This window comes from Periophthalmus magnuspinnatus, chromosome 4 (assembly GCF_009829125.3).
Source record: "Periophthalmus magnuspinnatus isolate fPerMag1 chromosome 4, fPerMag1.2.pri, whole genome shotgun sequence".
Lineage (NCBI taxonomy): Eukaryota > Metazoa > Chordata > Actinopteri > Gobiiformes > Gobiidae > Periophthalmus > Periophthalmus magnuspinnatus.
In genome coordinates, this window is record NC_047129.1 from 21,957,444 (window position 1) to 21,979,761 (window position 22,318).

The 22,318-nt window shown below is 42.7% G+C and overlaps 3 protein-coding genes and 1 non-coding gene across 4 annotated transcripts in view; 3 read left to right on the forward strand and 1 right to left on the reverse strand.

Annotated features, from left to right (window-relative positions):
* Positions 1–11,644, forward strand: part of smim7 (small integral membrane protein 7) — a 46,589-nt gene extending 34,945 nt beyond the window's left edge. Inside the window, exons 2-6 of the mRNA XM_033965444.2 lie at positions 8,891–8,928; positions 9,115–9,156; positions 9,754–9,806; positions 10,839–10,929; positions 11,397–11,644. Of these exons, the coding sequence (XP_033821335.1) occupies positions 8,903–8,928; positions 9,115–9,156; positions 9,754–9,806; positions 10,839–10,929; positions 11,397–11,412 (228 nt within the window). The 5' untranslated portion in view covers positions 8,891–8,902 and the 3' untranslated portion in view covers positions 11,413–11,644. The remainder of the gene's footprint in view (positions 1–8,890; positions 8,929–9,114; positions 9,157–9,753; positions 9,807–10,838; positions 10,930–11,396) is intronic.
* trnam-cau (transfer RNA methionine (anticodon CAU)) lies at positions 539–611 on the reverse strand. Its single transcript has one exon. It is a non-coding gene; the product is annotated as a tRNA-Met (tRNA).
* Positions 1,157–7,861, forward strand: nasp (nuclear autoantigenic sperm protein (histone-binding)). Its single transcript, XM_055221543.1, has 15 exons — positions 1,157–1,338; positions 2,071–2,109; positions 2,237–2,350; positions 2,435–2,515; positions 2,748–2,860; positions 3,168–3,414; positions 3,525–3,624; positions 3,937–4,007; positions 4,083–4,156; positions 4,273–4,461; positions 4,714–4,886; positions 4,958–5,029; positions 6,189–6,257; positions 6,880–6,990; positions 7,686–7,861. The coding sequence occupies exons 1-15, from the start codon at positions 1,301–1,303 to the stop codon at positions 7,713–7,715; spliced, it is 1,521 nt and encodes a 506-aa protein (XP_055077518.1). The 5' UTR covers positions 1,157–1,300; the 3' UTR covers positions 7,716–7,861.
* Positions 11,645–12,434: 790 nt separating the features above from the next.
* On the forward strand, positions 12,435–22,274 carry LOC117369875 (mediator of RNA polymerase II transcription subunit 26-like). Its single transcript, XM_033965220.2, has 3 exons — positions 12,435–12,783; positions 14,258–14,332; positions 20,110–22,274. The coding sequence occupies exons 1-3, from the start codon at positions 12,712–12,714 to the stop codon at positions 21,316–21,318; spliced, it is 1,356 nt and encodes a 451-aa protein (XP_033821111.1). The 5' UTR covers positions 12,435–12,711; the 3' UTR covers positions 21,319–22,274.
* The last annotated feature ends 44 nt before the right edge of the window (positions 22,275–22,318 follow it).

Sequence of the window (22,318 nt, forward strand, 5' to 3'; positions counted from 1 at the left end):
GGCTATGGAAAGGAAAGATGATGACTGATGTTTAGACTATAAAGATACAATAGCCTACTAAAAACCAAGACAAAACAATTAACTGCAGGACTTCAACTAACATTGGCTTTTAACAGGTAGCCCAAGTAGGAACACAGCACCTTAAACAAGTAGATCTTAATAAAATATAACAACATATTAAATCTAAACCAACTTTCTTGTAATTCCATGAAATGCCCAAACCTCAAGAGAAAGTCCAAATGAATCCAGACCAACGTGACTCAACCAGTGCAAAAACACGGAGATTTGAGGTTATGTTCCATGATGATTAAATGGCCTGTCCATGTGCAGACTGTAGCCTTAGTCTGATACATGCAACAACAGCGCTATCAAGTGGTTACAGTCCATAGGTGATCGTTATGTTTTTTTAGTCATGCAAATTGTATTCTGATTATATGTGCGTCAACTGTGCGCTTTTACTTTACATGTACAGCTAAACGAACGCGTGTTGCAGAAAGCGATTAAAGATGAAGTGTAGACATATTTATTTCAAAAGACTTGCCCCGTGTGAGGCTCGAACTCACGACCTTCAGATTATGAGACTGACGCGCTGCCTACTGCGCCAACGAGGCTACAAACACGCACCCGTCAAAGATCATTTGTGAATGTGAGATATAACACTCCTCTGCTTCCTTTCATCAGCGCAGTGATACATCTTCAGTAACTGTCTTTTGTTACATAAATGTTGTTAAAATATTATAGTTCAGTTAAACCCATAGATATAAATATAGGTTAAACCAAAACACTGCATGTGAATAAGCAAAAAACTTAAATTTAGGGATATCAATTTGTAGTTTACTTATATAAAAGTAAGAAAATGTGTTTTAGGAGTCAGAGTTTAAAACAGAGTATAGCACTACCTGCATTACCACATGACATCACAAGGTGGAACAGCGTGTTTTCTGTTTGAGCAAAGAACTCAACCTAAATATGCAGGGTTTGTGTGAATGAAACAAAACACAACTCCAAGTCTGCTTTTGATGGCGGAACAACATTGTAACACAGATAAGAAAACAGCGTAATATGGACCCTTGAACGATGAAAAATCCTGCTAATTACACCACGGTACACACACATGCTGCGACCACTTTAAGAACAATCTCCCGCGTCCCAAATCGAAGCGGAAACAGAACCCATTTCCCTCTATTTAAGCGCGCCAACAAAGCCCAGCAGCGTACAGGGGCTCTCCCGGGCTGTCACCGCGATTTGTCTGCCGCTCGTCCGCCGCGTCACCGTCGTGTGTCCTCCGTCCCCGTGAGATATGCCGGAGCAAACAGCCGCCGCGTCCGCCGTGGAAAGGTGAGCGGTTGTCGGGTAGTACGGTTGTGTTCTGCCGCGGGGACTTATGCACACACACGGAGCTAGCTTGGTTGTAGCAGTAGAAGGATATATGTGTGAAAGGTGGTTGGAATACATGTTTTTGAATTGTACTTAGTTTTATTCCTGTCTCTTTTCTGATCGCCTCAAAATAGCCGTTGTTTGGCCTTAACGTGCTGCAACTATTGACACGAGACTGAACGATGCTAATTTGTAACTGAATGTCTTTGTTTGATCAACTTTATAACAGATCTTATCAATTTTTTGTACTTTATTTTTTTTATTTAACTGAAAAAAGGTCAAACATAAGCTCCCTTTTGATGCTAAAACTTAAATGTTTACTTTTGCACGAAAAAAGGGGAAAGAAAGTGGGTTTTATCTTGTTTCAGTTGTGCCAATATGGCAGCGCGTTCACGCATGCGCTGAACGTTTGAAACTGATCGGGTAGTGACCATGGAGCGAAGTTTCCCTATCTTATTTTCACGGATTGTCTTGTTAAAAGCGCGTGCTAAATGCCACAGAGCTTGAATACTTTTGCGGTTTATTCTATTTCGAGCAGTGTATATTTGGTTGACTGCTCAATCCTCAATCCTGCAGTAATGCTTTCTCGCCACTTGTAAACAATTCTCCACGTGGTTCATGAGGCTGTGCAGTGGTGTCAAAGTTGTGTGACTGAATATATTCCAAATTGATCTAATTTTAATGATTTTGCAGTGTGGAGGAGAAGCCATGCTCTTCATCTGCTGCTGACAAGTGAGTTGTGCAGTGTTTTCAAAACCCTTATTTGGAGCAGTGATTTCGATGTAAACTTTAGCATTTTTTTTTTCTCCTTTCTTGGATAAAAGGTTTTATATTGAACCTGTAATGTGTTTTGTTGCAGCAGCACTGATGTCCTGGAGGAGGCCAAGAAGCTGATTGGCACTGGCAACAGACACCTGGTGATGGGGGATGTGGTGTCTGCTGTATCTGTGTTCCAGGATGCTTGCAGTATGCTGTGAGTACTTTTGCTTTAGGAATTCAGGGCTCAAAAATTAACCACTGTATTGACTCTGTAATGCACCGGTTTTCTCCCTGACAGGGCTGCGAGGTACGGTGACACTGCAGATGAATGTGGAGAGGCCTTTTTCTTGTGTGGGAAGTCTCTGCTGGAGCTGGCCAGGTGAGCCTTTTTTTTTTTTTTTTTTTTTTTTTTTTTTTTTTTTTTTTTTAAGTAACGCACCACTATGGGACTTGAGAAAAGGCTCTGGAGGGCCTTCTCCAGCCCATTTCCATGGAAATGTTGTTTTTCGATGTACTCTTCCATAGTATAGCATCAAACTTGTCCATCTTGTGCAGGGTGTGTTCTGCCTTGCAAAGTTTTGTGATGTGTGTTAATCTTCCACTGTGTGCAGGATGGAGAACACTGTCCTGGGTAATGCTCTGGAGGGAGTCCCTGAGGAGGATGAAGGTGAAGAGGAGGAGCAGCCCAGCAACTCCAACATTGAAAGTGCAAACAACCTGGATGGTATGAAGATGCCATTTAGAGGATGTATAAAATGTTAAAGATGGAGGGGGGGAAAATGAGAAATTTGTTGCTCCAGTTTAATGTTAAAATGTGAAGCCAAAAGTAATTTTTCCATAAACTATTAAGTCATTGTCCACCTGTTAAAATAGCATAGTGACTGAAACTGTTGGCTGTCTCCTTACATGTGACAATGCAATGTTTGACCTGGCAATAACCCTCTTTAATGTGAGCATTTTCAAACTTGACTTGCAATGCAGATGCAAGTATTTGAACTACTTCATCCTCAAATGTGTTGTCCTGAATGTAGAGCAAACTAGAGATGAGCTCCGTAAGCAGGTGTATGAGGCCATGGCAGAGGAGAAACCTGAGGACAAACAAGTTGAAGTTGGCCCACAGGAGGCTACAGGAGAAGCCAAGTCTCCAGTGAAGGAGGAGGCTGCGTCTAACTGTTCAGACAGTGGCTCTTCAGCAGAAGCTGAGACTGTCCCTGGGTCTTGTGGACAAGGGCCCTCTGCTCGTGGTGATGAGTCCATAGAGGAAGGAGATAAAGAAGGCAATGGGATTTGTTTATAAAGGGACACTGGAGGTTGTATCACAGGTGGCATCTCATACTGCTAAAGTGCACTGGGGACTTAAGGGTTTTTGTTAGTGGTGTGCTGTGTAGAATGTGGCTGCCACTTGAAATGTCTTTAATTTTGATTGCGTTCAATGCAGATGACGAGGAGGACGAGGAGGATGAGGAAGAACGAGGAGAGAAGAATGGGGTAAGATGTTTTAAATTTTAACACTCGAAGTCCAGTATGGCCAAAATGTTTGTAGTAGGCTTTGACAAGTTGCAAATATCACCTGTCCTACATCTGAATTGCAATCAAAGCACAGGTATCCAATTGTTAATGTGTACAAAAGCATTAACTTGAGGGTGAATACGGATGAACTGCAAAACCTGTAAAGATCCCTTGCATTTCAGATTTGTTTTTGTTCAAATGGAATTTCATGAAGCTGTTTAATGGCAATTTGGCAGTCTTAAAGACCTTTTTTGTGTACAACTAATTTCATGGAGCCAACCTTTGTATTAGGAGGAGGAAGAGGTTGGAAACTTGCAGCTTGCCTGGGAGATGCTGGAAGTGGCTAAAGTCATCTACAAAAGGTCTGGATTTCCAGGACATGTCTCTTGTTTGTGCCACTGTGGACTGCATTTTAAAGCCATGTTTTCTGCAAATAGAAAGGACACCATAGAAGACCAGCTGATGGCTGCTCAGGCTTATCTTAAACTGGGGGAAGTCAGTGCGGAATCTGGTAGGTTTAATTTACCCCCCCCCCCCCCCCAAATCTTCCTAAACCTCTAGGCTTGTCAGAAGATGAACAGTGATGTACATCTTGAATGGATCACTGAACTGTCTGAACCTGTCCAGGTAACTACCCCCAGGCGCTGGAGGACTTCCAAGAGTGCCTGACCCTGCAGCTGAAGCACCTGCCCCCTCACAGCAGACTCCTGGCTGAGACTCACTACCATGTGGCCACCACCCTCTGCTATATGGACCAGTATGACCAGGCAATCCAGCACTACAGCAGCTCCATCAGGGTCATTGAGGCCAGGCTGGGTGAGGCCACCCTATCTACTCAAGTTAGTCTAGCTGGCTCAAAATTAGGTTGCAGTTGTAAAAGTGACATTTACTACCACAATGTCACATGACTTGAACCAAATTTGTTACAATGGGGAAAGAACTTTTAAAACCATGCTGACTTTTTGTTTGCCCATTTGGACTGGGAATATTCTTAGTGACTTACTGTTTTTAATGACTTTGGCCCACTTTCTAATCACTGATTTGATTAAGTCAAGTGTTTCTTAAAAGCAATGTTGCAGGAGGCAATCGACAAAGCTGAAGGAACAGAAGCTGCCTCAGAAGAGAAGAATGAACTGGAGGAGCTCAAACTTCTACTGCCGGAGATCAGGGAGAAGGTGGAGGATGCTAAAGAGAGCCAGAGGACAGCCAGTGCAGCATCCAGAGCCATTCAGCAGACACTAGTGGGTAACACTCACTTGGCCACGCCACAATCTACCATGTGAAATGTGCGTAACACATGTATTTTTCACAGGGTGGTGCTTCGACATCCTCAGGGTTCAGTGAAAATGGCGGTGCATCTTCATCAACCTTTGAAGCCTCTAAGGTTAGAACAGATCCCCTTTTTTTTTTTTTTTTTTTTTTTTTTTTTTTAAAACACTAGTCAAGTGGCAGTTTGTAAGGGGGGGGGGGTGAGTTGTGTGAAATTCTATCAGTGCAGATACAACACTTGCATGGAAAATATTCAATCAGTGCTGGTACAAAAATTTCACTCAAGTTTTTCCACTGATCATTGAAAGCTCAAAATGCACCTCAGGAAGAGGCCACTTTTCCTGGGAGAACCTCAGGAAAAGTGGCTCAGAGGTTTTACATACGCAGGCTTATGTTAGGAGAGGGGATACAAAGCTGTTTCACTGAAGCCTTTTCTCTAGTGTTGTGAGAAGTCTGTACCAGCCTAACAACTCAATAAAGCATTCAATGTAATGCAACGCAATAGGGACTGCAACAGTTTGCATTAGCACTGTAGCTTGACATGGACTCCATTAGGCTGACAGGCTTAACCATGAACTAAAATACAACCAGATCCTAGCAAATGAGGGTATACATGAAGCAAGAGGAGTTTACCTCTTTGAACCGCTGCTGTGGCCATGTGCTCTAGTTGCAGGTGAACAAAATGCATCACATTTGCAATAGGCTGTTTAGCAAGCAAGACGTCTCACTTTGCAGGATGGTCTGTCTGCCTTTTAACTTTTTTATTCAGTCTCACAACAGTGGCTGCAGGCCCTTTTGTGTTGCATGAATAACTCGCAGATGAAATGTGGCTTACCTTAAAGCTCATTTCCTTAACAAGGTGTCCAGAATTGCTGTAGGCCTGTATGAACCATTATCAGGACATGGGAGTCCATAATTGAGCGTATGATGAGGATGCTACCCATTACTGTTGCTTCATATTTGTAAAGGTCATTAAGCCTCTTGTATGGTCTGCTGTAGTCACATTTAGGCCTATAAACCCATGTAATTCAAGTATGCATCATTAGTCTAATAACTCGTGTGCAATTTAGATTGGTTTTGGTTGCTAGGTAAGTTATGGAATTGTCATATCTGCTGACACTGTCCAACCAGTAAGTTAATTTTTCATTTGGATAAAGTTTATACATTTTTAAATGTGTTAAGGCTTACTAGCTGTAACAACAAATTGCATATGCCTAAGTCTTTGCCATGCTTGTAGCATTCAACCATTCTCAGAATATACTTTATATCTTCAGATTCCAGTGAGACCTGCAGACGGTGCCTCCTCTTCAGTCTCAGATATTTCTCACCTTGTCAGGAAAAAGGTAAGATTTCACCCTCCAGCTACTAGAATCTGCATGCTCTACTGCTTGTTTGGTGGGTGCTGTGTTTCAGAGGTGGGTCAATTGGCCATAAAGTGCTTTTAAGTGGCACTTGCAAATACCTTTTGCCTACCTGGCAATATGCTTGTGAGGTTTTAACCAGCAACTGCTTAACCCACTGTATCACTGTCTGCTATAATGCTACCAGACCGGGCAAGAAATTTCATCATCGCCCCCTATAGTCTCAATATGAATGCAAAAGGGCATCTGATGTAAAATGGACTTTTCAGGATCTCTCCAAATGGTTAGACATGTGAGGAATGGTGGGATTGGTCTGAGTCCACCCCTCTCCCCTTTAGTCCGCCAGGTACTGCCCAGTTTAGTTGCTCTGTATGAAATATGGTTGTGGGGAGTTTTAAGCATTTAGTCCCACTTTAAGCCATCTTCAAATCTCTGTTCTGCCATTGGATGGTGCATGAACCTCCTTAAGCACCCATATCTGGTACCCACCTCTGCTGTGAGTATTTCTGCTTTCCTGGAGCTTGCTGAGGAGTGGCACTTGTGTGCATGCATAGTCCAGAAATGCGGGACGGGGCCAGTTTGACGTGTGCGGTTTGTTTGACAGCGGAAACCAGACGAGGACAGCGCAGTAGACGACTCGGGGGCAAAACAGGCCAAACGGGAAGTCAATGGCAACGGGGACTCTAGTGCCAGCGACGGGCAGGAGGCCACTCAGGTTGTCCCGTGGAGGAGTGGCGTTTCTGTAGATGTGTCCAGTTTAGTCCCTTCCCATCCATACCTCTGTCCTGAATGGATTGTTTTAAAGGCGCTGTACCGGATTTTTTTTTTTTTTTTTTAAACAGTCTTAAGTGTTTGAAACGGAACCAGTTCGTTTTAGTTTGCAGTGGTCCAAAGTTATTCCCCACTTAGGATGCTCGGAATGCATAAATCGATAATTGAGCACTGATCTGAGACCAGTGCTAACTAGCTTTCTAATGCGCACTTCCTTTCAGTCAATAAAATGCTTTCCGCATGCAGCAGATTTGTATGTTCAAGACCTACTAGTACAATATCTGTACTGGGGCGCAAGACCTTGCTCAAATGAGGAAAGAAAAATCTGGTACAGGGCCTTAAACTGAATAGCACTACTTCAGACTGTCAATTTAAGTGCAATCTTAAGACTTATACCTCTATCCAATCTGCTTTGGTGATTCCAATGGAAAACTACCTTAAGTCAATCTTTGAATACTTAATGGGAGGTGAGCTGAAATTCAAGTTTTGGTCCAAAGGAAATTCTTGGAGCCACAGCAATCTTGAGAATTAATTTGAGCAAAGGTCATCCGAATGTTAACTTCTTGTTCATCCCAATATTACCTTGCGAATGCACTAGTACTTTTTATTTTATTTTTAATGTAATTTTTCTTTTTCCAGTCTGCCAGTTCCACGGAGACTGCAGCGTGACACTCCAACCTCAGTCCTGACCTCGACCTCAAACCAGCACAGCATGCCTGTCATTGACACTTGTTTTGTAAATAACCATTTTCATAGACTTGTCTTTTTTTTTTGTATTTACTTGTAGTAAAAATAAAGCATTTGCAAATGTTAAACTTTTTGCTTGAGCTGGGGGGGTGGGGAAAACTTAAAGCTATAAGCCATGGGGCGTCAAACTCATTTTCACCAAGGGCCACTTCAGCAAAATGGCCGCCATCAAGGGCCAGATGTAACTGTGCGTCAGTGTAAATGTAACCGAATGTTGACGTAGATTTTACCGACCCCCCCCCCCCCTCATAACACAAAAAACATACAGGTTTTTCTCCTCAAAGCACAAACTTGTTCACCTTCACCTTTCTTCTTCATGAACATTTTGTGATGATTATTTGCAAATATTTCTCAGTTCCACTTGTTCTGAAAATCTCATTAGTTTGTCAGTGCACACATTAAAGCAGTATAGACTTATTTTAAAATGACAGTCATGCCTTTTAATTTATCATCTTGCGGGCCACATAAAATGATGTGGTGGGCCGCATTTGCCCCTCGGGCCTTGAGTTTGACACGTGCTTTAAGTGATTTTTAAATGGCACAAAGTTGGTTGCCTTTACAATGAGAAGCTCAAAATGCACAAGGGGGCAACAGCCAGCTTTCTCTTTTGATAATGCAGCATTTTCATGTTGTACCTGATGGACTGCTAGAACTTTGACAATAGATTTTATTTTCTGCCCACCTTGTATCTAATGAATACTGTAAATCTAATACACTATTGTGAAGCCCAACATCACAATGGTAGTTTCCTCTTAGGGCTGAACATAATTGATTTAAACCAAAATTTAGAAAATCAATAAACCACACATTGGGCAAATTAATCAACAGAAAACAGGCACATGGATATCTCTCCCAGAACGTCCCCTGTCCTTAGACCCTCCTTCTTGGCAAGGAAAAAAGTATTACTGTATTGCAGTAATACTGTGTCACTTGACACCGTGCAACGCCTTACCTTCTCTCAATATTCCCCAATAGTTCTAATGAGGGGTTAAATTGGGACACTTTTGCCTGTCAGTCAAGTGTCAGGGAAAACACGAGCCCGCTCCCTGAATGCTGATTGGTTCGTCCCAGCCTGCTAAAGCGGAAGTGCCACATGCGATGTGGACAAAATGATCGGGGATTTGTTGTTGTTCGGGTAATTCTTCATCTTTACGCTTTCTGTGCATTTGAACACACTGAAAATGCATCCATTTAGTAAATACCTTGCTTGCATTCGCTCTCTTTTGTCATATGTGAAAATAGACACTGTTTTTACAGCCAATTGTTCAGCTAAAGCTATCCTAGATACACAGTAGCTTTAATGTCACTCTTCTTGTTTTAGGACTTTGTTGGCGAATGCCGGAGCCGTGCTCAATTTTAAACTGTAAGTACTTTATTTCTGACCTGGACCTACAACAGTGGACGAAGCATCATTGAGAAAGATTCGAGTCCAGCTGGAGCAACTCTGGAAAATGAAGGCTATTTTTATACAACTAATAGGTGACAAAAATGAGCTCTAGTGCGACAGACGTTTGTGTTTCTACTATTTTAAATTGGTCTCAATACTAAAGTCACATTCACAGGACAGAAATGAATCTTTCCTGAATAGCTGTAGAATTATCTTGAGCTCTATCAGAACAAGTATAAGACACATAGACTAGACCACTATGGATCCTACCTGGACAACTGAGGAATTACATGGATATAAAAGAAAGCACTATGATTTAATACTGAAAATCATATTCTATTGTCTAGCTTTTTATTATAGTTGTAGTATCAGAATCAGTATTGAGTATCAAGTTTATTCCTTAGTATCAAAATCGAGTTTGAAATGTTAGTATTATAACAACTATACTGGGCCATTCCCACAAACAAGAGCCTTGTAAAGAAATGTCATAGTACCTGTTACACCTTTTGAACCTTCTATTTAAAAATGATTATACATCTGTGTTTATCTATGCATTTCCCCCCTATCTTACAGAAAGAGGAAGGAGTCACAAGGATTTGGAGATGAGTCTGGTGCACCAACTACAGGTTTGTGTGATTTCAGTTTGTTGTATTTTTTTATAGTCAAAAATCACACCAGCAGTTGCCTCACAGGGTTTAACAAGATCATTGATTTTCTAACTTTCTGTTGGTTAAATCAAACAGTGAAACAGTCATTGGTCAATAACAGACAAGCAGACTAATCACCATTCACAGGAAACAAACAATGAATAAACACCACGCGAACTGGATAATGAATGTTCTTGATGGGGAAAGTAAGAGGAAGCAAAGGGTAGTTCTCAAGTTACTATAACGCTTAAGAATTTCAAGAACCCAAGCGCGAGGTGGAAACCAATTGGGATTATAAAAGAGCTGTAGAAGCAAGTACATCATGGTCTGCTTGAAGAATAGAAGTTTTCATATTTCAGAATAACTAAGGACCCAACCCACCTTTTATACCTTGAACTATGTAAACTATGTAAAAAATTGAATGTAAAGTGATGCTCATGACCAATTTGTCACATTTTAGAGTTATGAATATAATGTAAAGAGATCATGACTTAATGATACCATAAAAAAAAAAATCACTCTCATTCTTTGGCAAGAATGCATTTACTACAAAGGAGTGAATCTGCTTCTACAGTTTGGAGCTCAACAGTCCCACATACTTTGAAGCCCACTCTGGTTCTGGAAATCAATTTTCCATTAATTTTCCCCATAGACTTTTTGTAATCAACACTATTATGGATATTAGTTAGCACATATAAATCATAATATTTGATTTTTTTTAAAAAGTATGCTTTAAAATGCTAGATTCAGCAAAATGCTTTAATAACTTGGCTGTTTATAAATTGTAATACAATGATGGGTCTAGTTACCACATCGATGATTAGCCCTGAACTTTCAAACTTTTAATATTAACTTTTTTTTCCGGAAAGTCTATAGGAAAAATGTATGGGAAATCTACTTCCGAAGGGGTTGGCAATCACTGTTGAGCTCCAGTGTGACATTCATAATAATCACATTCACTTAAATTATAAAATGGCTGAAACCCAGTCTCCATCCTTACACTTGTTTTAGGTGACAACATCCGGGAGTTCCTGCTCAGCCTCCGCTACTTCCGCATCTTCATTGCGCTGTGGAACATCTTCATGATGTTTTGTATGATTGTGTAAGTACACCAGGCCATTCGGGCTGTATTGCATTAAAGAAATTCTTGGTTGACTAAATTCTTGTCCTACAGATCAATATCTCTGCTAAAAACGGGGTGTGGCAAAAACTTAGAACTATTATGCAACTATTATCCAAACTGCACTCACAAGACTACACCTACATGGGAATTCATGCAAGAATAGCTATTTATGTAGAAAAACGTACTAGAAAACAATACATTTATATAAAGATAAAAAATACCAAATCTATCTCACTCACTTCTCTTTACTGCTATTGTCCCATATAAATCCTTACAATCTAAATATAATGATCAGTCAACCAGTACAAATTTTGGTCAACTAAAGAACTACAGCTCTACACACCACACAGGACACGTATTATTTTACAAACGTAGAAAGTACAGTATTTTGTTGGATTTGAGGCACTACCCATCTGTTTAATATCTTTTCCATTCTTCTTTGACAGATTATTTGGATCCTGAATTGGATTTGCGATCATAACGTGGTCTCTCCCTGTACACGTGCAGTCGCTCGCAGCCCCTCTAAAAACAGCTGTACAGAAACGATAACCCTCTGTATTTATTGTAACCCACCATTATCAACTCCTTGCAGTTAGCTTTTCCCTGTAACATCTGCCTTTGTGTAATTTGGACCAATGTGGGGTGGATCATGGGTGATTTTTTAAAAATAAAATTAAACTTACATTCTGTCAAGCATTGTTTGTGTTCTTACTTTGGATATCTTATTGCCCTGCTGTACTAGTTAATAAGGCTGTTACAAAGGCTAAAGGAACTGTATGTAGCCTGCACTCTTAATTTTGTGGGTATTGCAATCACAACTGAATCTGTGTTGCCAGTGTCTTAACCTGCAGATAGTGCACATACCCGTACAAGTTTTTCTCATTCTAAATATATGGACATGCCTGATGTGAAAGCTCAGAACCTCCAGAATTTGCTCACTGAGCTGCAGAGGCTGCATTAGCACTGATTAATGATTGGCTGCAGGTGCTGGGGTTTAGGTAGCGACAATTCAAATCAGAAAGACCCTTTAGGTTTAAACCTACTAGGTTTCAGCACTGAAACTGTTAGGATTGGATAGATTTAAAATCTAAATGTTACATGTCCAAATGTTGTGTAATAAATGTATTTTTGGGGGATATATATGTAGCCAAGCCTTGGATGATCTTTAATTTGTATCTGGATGATCTAGGAGAAATGTGTCTTGTCATTTTATATTATTTTGAGAACTGACTCCTGGCTCATTGCTTCTAAAGCATGAATGGAGTCTGTCTTCACAGATGTAGGTTTACGTGGAAGGCTATATGGTTAAGTAGAGGCATTTGTCATGAAACATGTCAGATTATGAAAGCACAAAACTGATATTCAGAATTACTAATATTTTTATGTGACATTTTTCTTTGTTGTTTGCTGTTCCACACGTCACGTGATGTTTACAAGTGAAGCTGACGTTGTACGCGTAAAATCTCCCAAGATTCCCTTCGCCTGAGCTGAACAAAAGCCCGTTGACAGCGGAGAGGGGGGTGTGCTGCCGGCTCTGGAGCAGCGCTGTACCGGTGTTCATAGTCTTATCACCGGAGCTTTGTGCCTAACGCGAGCGTTATGAAAGAAAACCAGTGTCCGACATCATAAAACGCGATGTCGCGCCCCTCTGAACGCTCCACTCTGCGTCTGTGAGCCTGGAGCCGGGAGACGGGCGGCTGTCGGGCTCTGACTGGTCACCGGGGCACCAGCCCGGTGTCTGACCCGCGGTGAACCTGAAGGATGACAGCCGCAACAGCCTCTCCGCTGGCGGCCAGAGACAGGCTCCTGCAGGCCATCGACAGCCAGAGTAACGTAAGTATTAGGTCGTGTTTAAACCTTTTATCAGAAGAATAGTGAGGGCTGAGTTCACTTCAGGTTGACACAGGCGGCAGGAGCGCGTAGTGTTTGTCTGTGAATAATAGACTGGCCACATGCTCAAGGGCCAACAATACGGTAATAATAACATTCCAGCACATGGGATTATTGGTAAGGCTCAGTTATAATGACAATATTTAGCTTTAATACACATCCACACAAGACAAAGACCACAGTCTGGACTGGTGTGCGCATTCTTCCATTTTCGTCAGTTGATAATTTTGTCTTGGGGAAAACACACACACACTTTAATGTATCCGTGTTTATCATGGTCTTGTTTTTCCTACAACGTATAGTTTTCAAAACTAAAATACCTGGGACGGTATGTCTAGGCATTTTTTTTGCATTTGAAAGGAAAGTTATGTTTATTTAACAGAGATCAATCCGTGGTGGAATTACTATGTAACTAGTTGTATTTAAATTATTTAAAATAAGCAAACAAATAAAATAAAATAAATAAATTAAAAAAAAAAAATGCTGGGGTCCTGAGTAGAACCAGAAAGTACAACTCAGGTCTCTGCACTGGCTCCTGTGACACAGAGAATAGACTTTAAAGCAGCTCTGCTTTTTGTCTCTCCATGGACCAGCACCAAAGTACATCTCTGACATGTTTGTGCCATATGAACCATCTAAGACTCTGAGAACCTCAGGGACCATCCCAGCTAAACTTGAAACAGTCTTCTTGAAGATGTGAGACAGGCCTCTATTTTGACAATGTTTAAAACCTAGGCAAACAGTTTTGTAAAGCTGAGCATATTCTGCACTCTTCTCTTTTAATGTTAATTGATGATTATGTATGGTTTTATTTCTTTGCATTGTGATTTTAATGTTTTCTTATTCTGTAAAGCACTTTGAATGACTTTGTATACAAATTGTGTTATACAAATAAACTTGCCTTGCCTTGGATTACACAGGGATGTAGGACTACATTTGATGAAGCTCTTATTTAATAAGGTTAATTCATTTATTTGTTTATCATGACCCCAGTTGTGAATTGTGCATTAATTTGACTTGTAATTAAAGACACATTCACTCCTGGTTTGAGTCCAGCTTGTCCTGATACAGCCTACTTGGTCCTGTCCAAGTCCCAAATTGGATATGATTAATGTATACCTTAAAGCAGCTATTGCTAATAAAATTGGGTCAAAGTCAAAATTTCTAAAAGTGTTTGCCACACATTACCCTTTTAAAATTATATCTACAAACATTCACAGAAAGACACAAATTTGCATTCACTTTCAGTTAATAATAACAATCTTGAAACCAGAAACTAGAAGCTGCTGTTTTGAATGCACCTGTAGATACTGAAAGTTCATTGTAACGTCCCTTTCATTCATTAGTGTTCAGTTCAGATGTGAGGAGGGAGGGCACTGTTATAACACTGTAATAATGTATAGCTCCTGTCCGACAGGTGTCCAACATGATGGTGGTTTTGGACGTCATTTCTTTCCTGGAGAAATATCCCATCACCAAAGAAGCACTGGAGGTATGTAACATCACTATACAAATGCCAATGATTCTCAAACTGTGACACATGCTCCTGTTTATGGTACATGGGATCCTCTGCTGTTCTATTCATTTTGGGAGCATTCACACTTGATTTAGTCCTGGTTTGAGCCCATTTTACTCCATGTGGATTTGGGTTTGCCCTGTTCTAGTTCTAGGTTTAGTCCCATTTTTATTTTGTTGTGTCATTCATGAGTCAATTCTTTTACATGTTTGGGTTAGTTCTAATTTTGAACTACTTTGTCCTCTTTTAGACATCATAGTAAGGTCTTTTATTGACTTGGTATAGAGCTGGTCAGAATGCCAAATAATTTCCCTGGTGAGAGCTGGCATGAGCAGTGAACCACCAACTTGGATTATAATAGTATAATAAGATCTTGTTTCAATTTGAGGAGAGACAAAAATCTACTCAAGTAGACCTGTCACATTATGAAGTACAATATATTGCTGTAGAAAATATAGGCAATAAATGACAATACTGAATGCCATTATGCTACTAACACAATAAAGCAGGATTTCCCTCGGAAAAATATTTTAAGTTCACAAATTGTTAATGCACAATTTGTCTCTGGGCATATTTAGGGACAGCGTTGCTCAATATCAAAGAGCTATAACAGAGGCCAAGTGCCAATATTAGTCTTAAATAATTTGCAGTAATTGTTCCTGCCCCCTTGTATTGTTTAATATCATTAACTCTGTTGTGAATCCACACACTTCTTTGATTGATGCAACTGTTTCCATCTGTGAGGGCTTTTTACACTTTTTTGTTGACAAAGTGGTGTCTGAGACAACTGAGCAGGCTCAGCATCTGTCCAGTCCAGCCTGTTAGTGCCTAGGCAGACTTCAGCCAGTTTGAACCAATCTCACTGTCCTTCCTCACAGATGTGATCAAACAAATAACTGCTACGAATTGTGCCCTGGACATGTTTCCCACCAAATTGTTAAAGGAGGTGTTCGCTACTGTAGGTCCATCCCTGCTATATTTTTTTTAACACACGTCTCACCTCAGGATGTGTACCTGATTCTCTTAAACATGCTGTAGTGAGACTTCTTCTAAAAAAAAAAAAACAACACCCCTGGATACTAATGCGCTATCACGTTTTAGACCTTACCTTACGTTTCTTATTTCAAAGGTTGTTTCTATGCAGTTGCAACTGTTTTAGAAGGCAACTCTGTCATAGAGAAATTCCACTCTGGGTTCAGATCACAGAGTAGAACAGAGTCTGCATTGTTGAAAGTGCATGATATTGTCCCCACCTCTTGATGCAAAGCACCCCATGGTCGTAGTTCTGTTGGATTTAATGGAGGCTTTTGATACAGGTGACCATTCAGTTCTGTTGTCGCGCCTTAACAATTATGTCAGCATTTGTGGCACTGCAAATTCATGGTTTAAGTTATATTTGATAAATAGAACTCTTTCTGTCAGGATTGGTGGTCCGTTCTCCTCAATTGCCTCATTGTTCTGTGGAGTGCTCCAGGGCTTCATTTTGGGGCCCATGTTATTTCGACTGTACACGTTGCCATCCATCCATCCATCCATTTTCTTCCGCTTATCCGGGGCCGGGTCGCGGGGGCAGCAGTCTAAGCAGGGACTCCCAGACTTCCCTCACCCCGGACACGTCCTCCAGCTCCTCCGGTGGGACCCCAAGGCGTTCCCAGGCCAGCCGAGAGACATAGTCCCTCCAGCGTGTCCTGGGTCTTCCCCGGGGCCTCCTCCCGGTGGGACATGCCCAGAACACCTCCCTAGGGAGGCGTCCAGGAGGCATCCTGAGCAGATGCCCGAGCCACCTCAGCTGGTTCCTCTCAACGTGTAGGAGCAGCGGCTCTACTCCGAGCTCCTCCCGTGTGACCGAGCTCCTCACCCTATCCCTAAGGGTGCGCCCGGCCACTCTGCGGAGGAAGCCCATTTCAGCCGCTTGTATCCGCGATCTTGTCCTTTCGGTCATTACCCAAAGCTCATGACCATAGGTGAGGGTAGGAACGTAGATTGACCGGTAAATCGAGAGCTTCGCCTTCCGGCTCAGCTCCTTCTTTACCACAACGGACCGATACAGCGACCGCATCACTGCAGACGCTGCACTGATCCGCCTGTCAATCTCACGCTCCATCCTTCCCTCACTCGTGAACAAGACCCCGAGATACTTGAACTCCTCCACTTGGGGCAGAGACTCACCACCCACCCGGAGAGAGCAAACCACCTTTTTCCGGTCGAGAACCATGGCCTCGGATTTGGAGGAGCTGATTCTCATCCCAGCCGCTTCACACTCGGCTGCAAACCGCCCCAGTGCCTGCTGCAGGTCCTGGCTCGAAGAAGCCATCAGGACAACATCATCTGCAAACAGCAGAGATGAAATCCTGTGGTTCCCAAACCAGGCCCCCTCCGGCCCCTGACTGCGCCTAGAAATTCTGTCCATAAATATAATGAACAGAACCGGTGACAAAGGGCAGCCCTGGCGGAGTCCAACATGCACTGGGAACAGGTCTGACTTACTGCCGGCAATGCGAACACAGCTCCTGCTCCGGTCATACAGGGACCGGACAGCCCTTAGCAAAGAGCCCCGGACCCCATACTCCCAGAGCACCCCCCAAAGGACACCATGAGGGACACGGTCGAATGCCTTCTCCAGATCCACAAAACACATGTGGACTGGTTGGGCAAACTCCCATGAGCCCTCGAGGACCCGATGGAGAGTATAGAGCTGGTCCAGTGTTCCACGACCAGGACGAAAACCACACTGCTCCTCCTGAATCCGAGGTTCGACTATCGGTCGGATTCTCCTCTCCAGCACCCTGGAATAGACCTTACCGGGAAGGCTGAGGAGTGTGATTCCCCTGTAATTGGAACACACCCTCCGGTCCCCCTTTTTATACAGAGGGACCACCACCCCGGTCTGCCATTCCACAGGTACTGTCCCCGACCGCCACGCGATGTTGCAGAGACGTGTCAGCCAAGACAGTCCCACAACATCCAGAGACTTGAGGTACTCAGGACGGATCTCATCCACCCCCGGAGCCTTGCCACCGAGGAGCTTGCCAACCACCTCAGTGACTTCAGCCAGGGTGATGGACGAGTCCGCCTCTGGGTCCCCAGTTTCTGCTTCCTCCTCGGAAGACGTGACAGTGGGATTGAGGAGATCCTCAAAGTATTCCTTCCACCGCCCGACAACATCCCCAGTCGAGGTCAGCAGCTCTCCACCCGCACTGTAAACAGTGTTGGTGAAGCACTGCTTTCCCCTCCTGAGGCGTCGGACGGTTTGCCAGAATCTCTTTGAGGCCGTCCGATAGTCCTCCTCCATGGCCTCCCCGAACTCCTCCCAACCCCGAGTTTTTGCCTCTGTGACTGCCCGAGCCGCGGCACGCTTGGCCTGCCGGTACTCATCAGCTGCCTCAGGAGTCCCACGAGCCAACAAGGCTCGATAGGACTCCTTCTTCAGCTTGACGGCATCCCTTACTTCCGGTGTCCACCACCGGGTTCGGGGATTGCCGCCGCGACAAGCACCACAGACCTTACGACCACAGCTACGAGCAGCCGCATCAACAATAGAGGTGGAGAACATGGCCCACTCGGAGTCCATGTCTCCAACCTCCCCCGGGATCAGGGAGAAGCTCTCCCGGAGGTGGGAGTTGAAGACCCCCCTGACAGAGGGCTCCGCCAGACGTTCCCAGCAGACCCTCACAATACGCTTGGGCCTGCCAGGTGAGCAATGAGCAAGCCCACACCAGCTTGCCGCCGCTCCCCGCGGGCAACGCCAGAGAAATGGAGAGTCCAACCCCTCTCAAGAAGATGGGTTCCAGAGCCCAAGCTGTGCGTGGAGGTGAGGCCGACTATATCTAGCCGGTAACGCTCAACCTCCCGCACAAGCTCAGGCTCCTTCCCCCCCAGCGAGGTGACATTCCATGTCCCCAGAGCTAGTCTCCATGTCCGGAGATCCGGTCGTCGAGGTCCCCGCCTTCGACTGCTACCCGGATCTCTCCGCACCCGCCCCTCATGGCTCCTCCCGCAGGTGGTGGGTCCACGGGAGGACGGCCCCACGTCGTTTCTTCGGGCTGGGCCCGACCGGGCCCCGTGGGGAAAGGCCCGGCCACCAGGCGCTCGCTGCCGAGCACCCACCCCAGGCCTGGCTCCAGGGTGGGGCCCCGGTAACGCCAGTCCGGGCGACGTAACTGGCCTTGATCTTTTACTTTCCATGATGGTGAAGTGCTGTGCAGACGACCTGCCAATTTACTTACCTGTGTTTCCCAATAAAAGTGGTGCTTTTCAATTTTTAAGTGTTGTTTTGTAGACATGAAAATGTGTTTGGGGCAATTTCATTCACTTAAATGAGGACTAAACAGAATACATATTTTTGACCAACACACCAGAAACCAGCACATCACCCCGTCTTTTATCACTCCATTGGCTTCTAGTTTATTTTAGAATTGATTTTAAAATGTTATTGTTTGTTTTTAAAGCTATTAATGGGCTTGCTCCTCTTTATTTGACTGAACTTAAGGTCAACCAACCAGCTTCTGCTGAAAGTCCCCAGATGATCGGGCTTTCTTTGTCGCTGGCCCCAGACTCTGGAACAAACTGCCCAACGATGAACGCAATATCACAGATTTTGGCCTCTTTAAATCCAGGCTATTCAGAATGGCTTTCAACACTCAGTAATGCAGTGACACTTTGCACAATTTGTTTTATTTCATTGTTAAATTTTTTGCATGTTTTTATACAGTTGATTTTATTGGTCGTCTTGAGTGTTGTAAAGGGCTCTATAAATACTGATTGATGCTGCAATAAATACATGAAACACTTAATGAGTAATAAGTTATTTATTCAACACTACAGCTCAAATCTTATCATAGTACAGAAAAATAACCAAAACTTCCCCACTATAAGCCTATATACTGTTCCTGAAAACCTCAAGTAGTTTCTGATTTATGTTAACTTTTAGCCAGTCCAAGTCATGCTCAAGTCCTACCTGTTTGAGTCACTTTAGACAAAAGTGCCAATCAAGCTCAAGTTATTGTTCAAATCGTAACAAAATATTGTTTGAGTCAGAGTTGAGATGTTACCATCTGAAGCCATGTCTGAATCCATGTCGCAAGCCCTGCCCATTTGATAGTTCAATTTGACTGCCACAGCTTTAAACTAACTTTAGATGTTTTAAGAACATGTTCATAAATGCACAATTACAGTAGTCTGCAGTTCTATATTGCTGGTTTTAGCATTGATATAATGAGACAATTTAAGTGCAACCAAAATAGGGATGTAAAAAAAAAAAACATACAAATTTGAAAACTGCCGCAGTAACTGATGCTGTAAGTAATTACCGGTATGTCGAGGTAATTCTTCTCTTAAAGCAGACCTACTTTTTAGCAGTTTTACCCAAGTTATAGTGGTTTCCCCTTCTCATTTACCCTCTTAAAAGTTGTATTTGAAGTGATATGCGCATGTTTGAGCAATCTTTAATCACAGATTTTCAAGACGCAATTTTGCCGTTCAACTTCCGTTTTCACCGCCACTGGTACACCCTCACTGCTTTGTACTTACTTTATTCTCCAATTTTATCTTCTTAATCACCGATATGTGTAGGATTGGGCAGCACTGTGTGGTCATTTTGGCACAAATGGGGAAAAAATCTTTTCACTACCTTGATCTGCAGCTATCCATTGGAGGTGCTGATGGCTGCAATGTCTGCTCCCACTGGGCACCGCAGTTTTCTAGGATGAATAGTTTGATTTTGTAACTGAATAACAACTTTTATTTCTCTTAAGGAAACTCGCCTAGGAAAGCTGATCAATGACATCCGGAGGAAAACCCAAAATACTGAGTTGGCAAAGCGGGCCAAGAGGCTTCTGCGTGGTTGGCAGCAGCTCCTCCTGCCCGGGTCTGCTGAGGCCTGCTGCAAGATGGACAGCAAGGCACCATGGTCTTCTTCTCATGAATCATCTCATCCACACATCTCCTCCTCATCTGTACCTCCAACCAAGAAAACAATCTGTGAGCTCAAGAGCCGAAATGATTTCAACAACTGTAAAGCTGGAAAGAAGCATCACAAAATCCGCAAGGCTGACCGCAGTGTACATGAAACAACAAAGCTAACAAAGCTATCTAAGATAATTCCTGACCGAACACATTTAAACATATCACACAATAGCAATGGAATTAATGGCCTTAAAATCCAGGTAAACAAGCCGCTCAGCACGTCCCTGTTACTGAAAGCATCTGTTATGCAGCAACAGGCCGGTGCCTCTAGAGGGCATCGCACCAAGAAAACTACATGCAGTTCATCACAACAGGAAATTGTGAAAAAGGCTAGACAACAACCACACACTCCAAGTTTAAGCAAAGAGGATATTCCCCAAATAGATTCTGAATGTTTGAAATCGTCATCACATGGTTTGAGCAAGTCAGTTGACAAGCAGACCTGTTTGGGTACATTTGGGGATAACAAAAAAGATGTTAAATTAAAAGATAAACAACTTGTATTTAATCCCAAAACATGCCAAATAAAATGCAATAAACAAGGTGAAACTGAAAATGAACTGAAAAATATTAATCATAAAAAGCTTGTCATATCCAATCAGGGAGCGTCCAGTAGTTTGCAGCTGACCAACTGGAAAGAGGTGTCTACATCTGAGAGTATACAGTCTTACCTCAGTCACCAGAGCAGTGTGTTGTCAGCAGTGCCCAGTGTGCCCAGTGTGCCCAGTGTGCCCAGTATGTTCAGTGCATCCAGTGCATTAAACAGTAGAGGAGACCAGTCAGTGCCTCTGCCCAAGAGCCCTCCTGTGGATGTGCCGGGGGTTAGTAGGCCTGTCACAGCTGCTGATGTGCAGAGGCTACACACCCAGCGCTGGCCAGGAGTCAACGGACGCCTCGATCCTTGGGGACACTGGTCAGACTGGACCCAGAGCTTCTCTGTGGATGTGGGTGCTGATGGGAGCAGGCTGAATGTTCTGCCTTATGTCTGTCTAGACTGAGAGCTCAAGATCTGGAGATGGGTCTTTAGATATTGCACTGCCACTGGCGTTCAAGAACCCATTTAAAACATTGCCTAATAAGATACATGCAATATATGACTTTATGTCTACAGTATTTGCCCAGGGCAGTAAGCAAATGCCGGCCAGTAAATAAATTATAAATAATCAAATTATAAGTAAAATTGGTTTGTACACACACACTTACATATGGTTTAATATGGAGGTTTAATATGAAATAGCCCTGGTCAGTCTTTGCTCTTTCTCTGGGCTGTTTGCTCAGCTCACTCATCAAGCTGTTGATTGATTCCAATGATCTTTTATTTTTAACTCTCATGAAATTCCACATATTTGTTTAGTTGAAGGAGCTGTGTATTCCTCTTTGTGATTTGAAAGATGGGCAAGATTATATAAATCGCCTAAGAGATATGTGAAGGGTTGAAAACAAAGCCATATGCAACAAAAAAGCAAATACTATAATGTGCTATCACATTGTTGGACACTATTGGATACATGTATTCAGACTTCAGACACAGATGCTGTGTCCATGTGTAATGTCCCTTTAATAAAGGCAGAGTACAACTTTAACTGAAAATAATGAAATCTAATGTTCAGAAAAGTGTTTGTATGATGTCTGCTTTTGTAAAGATGTTACATTGTTTTTTTTATCATTACAACTTTAGTAAACAGTGATGGTTTATTGTTATTTATTCGCAACGGTGTTTTAATGTATTTCTGCTTTTGAGATTATCAAATGCTGGATAAATACACCATTCCAGACGTTTACCTTTAAATGAAAACTAGAATGTTCTCCTTTTTTTATAATTTTAATATGAATGGACTAAATCAGTTGTCTGCAATCTTTGTGTAAAGGGAATTGACAACAGGGTGTAATGAATTTATTGATTTTTTTTTTATAAATAAGTAAACAAATAAATAAATAAAAGTGATTATTTCCCATGTTAGCCTATGTCCATTTTTATTATAATATTTACCGTACTAT

Coding starts and splice junctions, on each gene's coding strand:
- nasp (XM_055221543.1), top strand. CDS start 1,301: ATGCCGGAGCAAACAGCCGCCGCGTCCGCCGTGGAAAG. Junction 1,339..2,070: donor GCCGCGTCCGCCGTGGAAAG/GTGAGCGGTTGT, acceptor ATGATTTTGCAG/TGTGGAGGAGAAGCCATGCT. Junction 5,030..6,188: donor CAACCTTTGAAGCCTCTAAG/GTTAGAACAGAT, acceptor TTATATCTTCAG/ATTCCAGTGAGACCTGCAGA.
- LOC117369875 (XM_033965220.2), top strand. CDS start 12,712: ATGACAGCCGCAACAGCCTCTCCGCTGGCGGCCAGAGACAGGCTCCTG. Junction 12,784..14,257: donor CCATCGACAGCCAGAGTAAC/GTAAGTATTAGG, acceptor CCTGTCCGACAG/GTGTCCAACATGATGGTGGT. Junction 14,333..20,109: donor TCACCAAAGAAGCACTGGAG/GTATGTAACATC, acceptor ATTTCTCTTAAG/GAAACTCGCCTAGGAAAGCT.